The following is a 7,500-nucleotide window of genomic DNA, read 5'->3' on the forward strand; positions in this document are numbered from 1 at the left end:
CAAAAACAACAAGCTTTTCATTCAAAACGTATGACTTCTCATTGGGCTGCTGAAAATATTAAATTATTTCCAAGAACTCCTAGAACATATGGTAATGAAGAAAGAGTTGAAAAATTTAGATTCGATGAAACTACTTTACCAATTTTAAATGAATTTGGAAGAAAATTAGCTGGACTTGATAGTTATTAAAAAATTTTAAAAAAAAAAAAAAAAAAAAAAAAAAAAAAAAAAAATTTATCTAAACATTTTTTTATTTTAGTAAAGTTTAATTAGTTTTAACATTTTTTAAAAAAAAAAAAAAAAAAAAAAGATTGTAAATAAAAAAAAAAAAAAAAAAAGTGATATTGGTTAAAATTAACTTCAATTTCATGATTTACCAAAAAAAAAAAAAAAAAAAAAAGCGATTTTATTTATTAATTTTAAAAGTGTTTTTTTTTATTTTTATTTTTATTTTTTTTTATAATTTAAATATATGGGAATTGAACAACAGTGTATCTGTAATAAATAGTTGGCATAATCCATTTTTGGTTATCATTTTGGGATTGTATTAACTTTTCATTTTTAAATGTTTTTGATAAGGTTTCTTGATTGGTGTTATTATTGTTATTTATTTTTAAATTTGTTAATGTTTCTTTTGGGAAATTTTAAAAAAAAAGAAAAATGAAAAAAAAAAAAAAAGGAAATAATTAATTAATTATTTATTTATAAAATTAGAATTAATTATTTTATAAACTTACTAAAGATAGTCATTATTTTAGTTTTCTTTTAAAAAAAATTTCTATTTTTAAATATAAAATAAATAAATAATTAATTATTGGGGATTAAATAGTTTTTTTTTTTTTTTTTTTTTTTTTTGGTTATTTTTTAAAAAGACACTACTACTTATATTAAATTTATTTTTTATTTTCTTCTATTTTTGTTAAATTAGATTTAATCTTTTATTTGATCTTTATTTTTTATTTTTTTAATTTTTTATTTTTTTTTTATAAGTTTTTATATTAATTTTTTATCAACGTTCATAATGTTGCTATTAATTATATTGTAGTTTTTTGTGTAACTGTATTGTTAATTTTCATTGTTAGTTAACACAGCTTTATTTTAATAATTATTTTTAATTTTTTTTTTTTTTTTTTTTTTTTTTTTTTAACCCTAGTTGAATAAGAAAAAAAAAAAAAAAAAAAAAATTAAAGAAAATCATTCTAATATTTTAAAATTTAATTATTAAAAAATAATCAACTCATTACCACCAAATTTTATTTATTATTTTTATTTCTTAAAATAAACTTTAATCTAAAAGATTTTAATAAAATTTTAAAAATAAATATTATAATTTATTAATATTTTTCAAATATTAATTTTTTTTAATTTATAAAAAAAAAAAATAATTAACAATTTTTTTTTTTTTTTTTTTAATTATTTATATTAAATGAAGGAAAAAAAACATTGTTTTAATTTAATTTAATTTAATAATATATCTATTTCATTTATTTAATTTTTTTTTTTTTTAATCTAATTCCCAATATAAATTTTAAAAATATCTAATCAAAATTTAAATTAGAAGTCTTAATTTATTAATTAATCTCTAATTTTTTAAAAATGAATCTTAAAATGCTAATCCAAATTTTATTACCATTTTTTTTTTTTTTTTAAAATTTTTGAATTTCATTTTTGATATTATTTTAATTGTTTTTATTTTTTTTTTATTATTTTTTCTTATTAAATTAGGGTTAAAAAAAAAAAAAATTTTGAAATATACTCATTTTATTAAGAGTATTTCCCAAAATTTTTTTTTTTTTTTTTTTTTCAAATTTATTTTTTTATTTCTTTTAACACACTTTCAATAAATTAAATAATTTTTTCTTTTTTTTTTTTTTTTTTTTTTTTTAGATTTATAAAAATGAATTTTTTAAATAAAATATTTAATGGGGTTCAAATTACACCAACAATAACCGAATTTATAGAACCAACTAAAACTATTCAAAATAAAGCAATTGGTGAAGAAAAAGATGAAAATGGTAATGTTAAACCAATTAGGGTATTCAAATATGCATCGGATATACATTTAGAGATGAGAGATAGTTTAGAAAAAATGAAAAATTTGAAAGGGATATACCAATTTGAAAAGAAACCAAATCATAGATACTTTTTAGCATTAGTTGGTGATATTGGTAGTCCGATCATTCACGAGAATTTATTATTAGAATTTTTAAAACTTTGTTCGAATCAATATGAAAGAGTATTTTATGTTGCGGGTAATCACGAATATTACAATAGAACCGATGTTTCCATTCCAGATATAGTATATAAAATTAGAGAGCTCATTGCAGTTAATAACCTTTCAAATGTGCATTTCTTAGATAACCAAGTATACCAATTGGATGAATTCAAAATCATTGGCTCAACATTATGGTCATATGTCGACCAAGATCACGAACCTGACGTTTCGAGATGTTTGAATGACTATAGACTTATCAGTGTACCGTTGGAGCAGATGTGTGGCGATGAAGGCTTACCAGATTCAACTAGAAGATTACTCGTCACAGATACAAATAGATTTCATAAATGTGGTGTAAATTTCATAAAGTATCATATTGGTATTAGAGATAAATATGGTCCTGCAGCAAATCAAAACACTGGTATTCCACAACCACCATGCATAGTTTTGACTCACCATGCTCCACAATTTAATGATCAAAAGAATCAAACCTATACATCACATCCAAAATATCTAAAATCTGATAGAATCGGTCAAGCATTTAGTACTGACCTTTCCGATATTATAGCTCCACCAATTTCTGTTTGGATCTTTGGTCATACTCATTTCAATACTGAATATAGTTATAATGGTGTAAAAATTTTAGCAAATCAACATGGTTATGAATTTGGTGAAGATATTGATGAATGTAAATTTAATTCAAATCGTTATTTTATATTTTAAAAATAATAAATTTTAAAATAATATACATGTAAAAATAAAAATAAATAAACAAAAAAAATAAACAAAAAAAATATCAAGATATTTTAAATTTTTAATTTATTTATTTTTCGCATCTTTGAAATAATGGAGAACTATTATTATTATTTTTATTATTATTATTTTTATTATTATTAATTAATTGATTATTAAAATTTTATAATTATAATTTAACCAGTATTTTTCATACCAGCAGAAATACCATTAAAAGTAATAATTAAAGTATCAATTAATATTGGATCAGCATCATCATTTGTTCCATCTGGTTTTTGAGTTGAACGAAGTCTTTTAAGGGTTTCAACTTGAATATAATTGATTGGATCCATAAAGGTTCTACGAATTGAAACAAAATGTTGAAGGATTTTATTATCTTGTTGAAGAGTTTTATGTTTTGTTAATTCCAAGATTGCATTTGTAGTTTTTGTGAGTTCATCAATCATTTCAATACCTAAAGGTTGAACTTGAGCTGGTACTAACATTTGATTGTAACGTAATGAAATTTGAGGATCAGTTTTCAAGAGTACCATCTCTACCAAATCAATAGTGGATGAAAAGAATGGCCATTCTTTGTACATTTCATTGATATCAGATCCCCATCCTTTTGTTTTTGCCTCTAAAATTGCATCTTCAATACCTAACCAAACTGGTAAATTTAATCTATTTTGTGAAAAACTGAATACCCAAGGAATAGCACGTAAATGTTCCAATCCAAATGATTTTGCGGCTATTCTTTTGGCAGGACGAGAACCAATGTTAAGGTAGACCATTTCAGGTTGGACTGTTGAAGTTCTAAAGTATTGAATGAATGATGGATTCTCTCTTACGACTGATCTATACTTTTTACAAGAGGTGATGGAAAGTTGCTCCATAATTTCTCTCCAACGTTGCTTTGGTGGAGGAGGTGGAGTTAGGGATTGCTTTAAGAGAGCAGTTGTGAAAAGTTCGAAATTTCTAATGGATGCACCAATTTGACCATAATGAGAATCAATCATTTCACCTTGAATTGTAACTCTGGTGGAAGCTGATTTCAATGAACCACCAGGTTGTGACATAATACCCTCATGTGAATTACCACCACCTCTTGCAGCTGTACCACCTCTACCATGGAATAAAGTTAATTTCACATTGAATTTCTCTGTTAATGATGCTAATCTCTCTTGAGCTTTAAATAACTCCCAACATGACATAAATCTACCACTATCTTTAGCGGAATCCGAATAACCCAACATAATCTCTTGTTCACCATTAATGCTTTTAAGATACCATTGTTGAAGGAAAAGTTCTTCCATTGTTTTTGGTGAAGAATCTAAATCTGCTGCTGTTTCAAACAATGGTACAACTCTTTGTGGATTTTTATTACCAACTGCTTTCTGTAACAAATGAACGGCCAAGATGTCACTTGGATTTCTACACATTGAAATTACATAGGCACCCAATGAACCATTTGGTAATGATGCGGCAACTTTAAAAGTATCCAATACTTCACGAACCTCACTTGAACATGGTAAATCATGAGGGATCAATGGACGTTTACTCTCTAGTTCACCAATGAGGAAAGCTTGTTTCTTTGGTTCATCCCAATCGTTGTAAGTTCCTAAACCAAGATATTCGGTAACACAATTGATAACATCGGAATGTCTAGTTGATTCTTGACGAATATCCATCTTTGAGAGTGTTAAACCAAATGATTTCAAACGTCTAATATTATCCAATAATCTGCCATCGGCAACTTCCTTTGCACCAACCTCAACCAATGAATCATAACAAACTTGAAGTACTTGTAAAATTTCATCGGCATTTTCAAAGGTTTCACCTGGAAGATATTGAGTATCACTTTTGGCTGCGATCAAATCTTCATACTTTCTTTTTGTCAACAACATTTTATCACGTAACTCTGCCATAACGATACGATAGCATTCTTTGCTTGGTATGCCCTCCTTGAATTCCTTATACAAGGTTGTTAGATATCTTAATTTAACGGTACCAGATCTTTTTTCAATTGAATGACGTGCCAATTCCTCCAAAGTTTTATTATGTCTTACCATTGATAATTCAAATAACAAAGCGTCAATCTCTTTATAATACAAGGTGGCAGCGATCCATCTTGAAAAGTAACTAACTTGTCTGGTAACCTCAGCGGTTACATTATGATTGCCATCTCTATCGCCTCCAACCCATGATGCCACATGAATATTTGCAAAAGTTGGTGGCAATTCTTTACCCAAGTATTTGACACAACATCTATTTAAAATCTTGATAAACTTTGGTAATGCATGCCAAAGTGTTTGTTCAATCACAGAGAAACCACCTTGTGCCTCCATTTCAACAGTAACTTTTGATCTTCTAACTTCATCGGTTAACCATGATCCACCAACTTCTCTAATCAATCTCTTTTCATAATCTTCACGTTCAAACATTGTCAATTGCTGATTATCCAATGACGATAATGCTTCACCCATTGCCGAATTCTTGGAAATTATAGTACGTCTCATAATTTGTGTTGGATGTGCCGTTAAAACAAGTTCGATCTTTTGTTGAATTAATGCATTGTAAACACTCTCCTTGTCAAGACCTTGATTTAATAATTGTTGAATGGTATTCTCACATGAATACTTTAAATCATCTTCATTGTTGAGGAATGATTCTCTAACTGATCTAACCAAATGATGTTGTTCTGCAACATTAATTAAATTCAATAGATGTGATAACACTCTTGATACATTCAATGCTTCCGTATTACTTAGATTGCTAATCTTTTTCAAATATTCCTCTATGAATTCTGTAGTTCTTTCACCTGGTGATTGAGTTAAAATTAATGTTTTCACTAATTTTATTATTTCTTCTCCATCAGTTTCTAAATCTTTAATACAATTTGATAAAATATTTTGAAATTTTGTAATTGATTTATCTAAATCATCTGGTTTAATTTCTCCAAAATCATATGGTGAATCTCCTACAATTTTTTTTTTTTTTTTTTTTTTTTTTTTTTTTTAAAAAATTAATAAAAACTAGATTTTTAAAAATATAGTATAAATTAATTTAAAAATTATTGTACCTGCTAAACCCATTTTTAAAATGGACCTTTGTGATAAAATTAAATAAAAAATAAAAAAAAAAATAAAAAAAAAAAATAAAAAAATAAAAAAAATAAAAAAATAAAAAAATAAAAAAAATAAAAAAAATTTTAAATTAAAAATTAGGAACTCTGTATAAAAAATAAAAAAAAAAAATTAAAAAAAAAAAAATAAAAAAAAAATAAAAAAAAATAAATTAGTTGTTGCCAGGAGATGATCCCAAAAAAAAAAAAAAAAAATCAAAAAATCATGATGTTCGTTTTTTTTTTTTTTTTCAAATCAGTTCAAAAATAAATCAAAAAAAATAATAAATCAAAAAAAATAATAAATCAAAAAAAAAAAAAAAAAAAAAAGTTTTCTTCTCTTTTCTTTTTTTTTTTAATTTCCCTTTCTATTTTTCAAAACGCACCCACACACATACACACATTTAAATACAAATAAATTATCGTTCGTATTAAAATAATTTTTTTTTTTTTTTTTTTTTTTTTTTTTCTTTCTTTTTTTTTTTTTTTTTTTTTTTTTTAATTATTTTAATTAAAATAAAAAAAACAAAGAAATTTCACCATGGGAAGTTTAAGAAATATTTGTATTAGTGAAATCATTTCAGTGATAAAAAGTGAAACAGCAGATGAAAATGATAATAAATTCTTAAAACATGGTATTCAAAATTTAACACCCGATTTATTAGAGGATATTTTGAATAGATTAAAGGAAATAGAACATTGGGGATTTAATAATCAAACGTTTGATCTTATTTTAGATTCAAATATAAATCACTTAAATCTTAGAAATGAACAAGGAATTGAATTTAATAAGAAATTTAACCAATTAATAATTGATAATGATAATAATACATCCAAGAGTTTATATTTTAGTTTAATAAAATTAAATTTATCATTCCAACCGAAAATAATTGATTCATCATTATTTAAATTTTTAAATTGTTTCAAAAATTTAAAAGAATTAAATATATCATATTGTACATTGGTCGATTGTACAACTATTACCAATACCTATAATATTTCAAAATCATTAGTATCTCTTAATTTAAGAGGTTGTTCTAGTATGTCATCTATTGGTTATAAGTAAGCAGTATTTTTAAATAAAAAAAATAAAAATAAATAAATAAATAAATAAATAATAAAAAAAATTTAACAAAAATAAATTTTTTTTTTTTTTTTTTTTTTTTTTTTTAGAAATATTGGTAAAGAATTAATTAATTTAAAAGAATTAATATTATCAAAAACCAATATTACCAATAAAGATTTGGAATATTTCAAAGATTTAAAGAGTTTAACATCATTAAAACTTAATCATTGCCATGAAATTTCAAAGGATGGATTAGAGCATATCTCAAAATTTTCAAATTTACAATCATTGTTTCTATCATATTGTTCATTACTTCAAGCACCAAATTCATTTAAGTCATTATCTGAAAACAAATCAAATATT

At 23.8% G+C, this 7,500-nt stretch overlaps 5 protein-coding genes across 5 annotated transcripts in view; 3 read left to right on the plus strand and 2 right to left on the minus strand.

Moving 5' to 3' along the window:
• DDB_G0287717 (hypothetical protein) overlaps positions 1-189 on the plus strand; it is a gene marked incomplete at both ends in the record, with an annotated part of 1,206 nt that extends 1,017 nt beyond the window's left edge. Inside the window, one exon of the mRNA XM_631914.1 lies at positions 1-189. This exon is cut by the window's left edge and continues 1,017 nt beyond it. Coding sequence (XP_637006.1) covers positions 1-189 — 189 coding nt within the window.
• Positions 190-464: 275 nt separating this feature from the next.
• Positions 465-750, minus strand: DDB_G0287719 (hypothetical protein; the record flags this gene model as incomplete). Its single annotated transcript, XM_631915.1, has 2 exons — positions 465-631; positions 738-750. 2 exons carry the CDS (start codon positions 748-750, stop codon positions 465-467), a joined length of 180 nt encoding a protein of 59 aa, XP_637007.1.
• A 1,147-nt stretch (positions 751-1,897) lies between these two features.
• Positions 1,898-2,938, plus strand: DDB_G0287721 (hypothetical protein; the record flags this gene model as incomplete). Its single annotated transcript, XM_631916.1, has 1 exon — positions 1,898-2,938. One exon carries the CDS (start codon positions 1,898-1,900, stop codon positions 2,936-2,938), a length of 1,041 nt encoding a protein of 346 aa, XP_637008.1.
• Positions 2,939-3,144: 206 nt separating this feature from the next.
• On the minus strand, positions 3,145-6,042 carry DDB_G0287723 (hypothetical protein; the record flags this gene model as incomplete). The annotated part of the gene is made up of 2 exons (XM_631917.1): positions 3,145-5,927; positions 6,030-6,042. 2 exons carry the CDS (start codon positions 6,040-6,042, stop codon positions 3,145-3,147), a joined length of 2,796 nt encoding a protein of 931 aa, XP_637009.1.
• A 570-nt stretch (positions 6,043-6,612) lies between these two features.
• The window catches only part of DDB_G0287725 (hypothetical protein), a gene marked incomplete at both ends in the record, with an annotated part of 1,827 nt that continues 939 nt past the window's right edge, over positions 6,613-7,500 (plus strand). Inside the window, 2 exons of the mRNA XM_631918.1 lie at positions 6,613-7,133; positions 7,245-7,500. The exon at positions 7,245-7,500 is cut by the window's right edge and continues 939 nt beyond it. Of these exons, the coding sequence (XP_637010.1) occupies positions 6,613-7,133; positions 7,245-7,500 (777 nt within the window). The remainder of the gene's footprint in view (positions 7,134-7,244) is intronic.

Source organism: Dictyostelium discoideum (assembly GCF_000004695.1).
Source record: "Dictyostelium discoideum AX4 chromosome 5 chromosome, whole genome shotgun sequence".
Lineage (NCBI taxonomy): Eukaryota > Evosea > Eumycetozoa > Dictyosteliales > Dictyosteliaceae > Dictyostelium > Dictyostelium discoideum.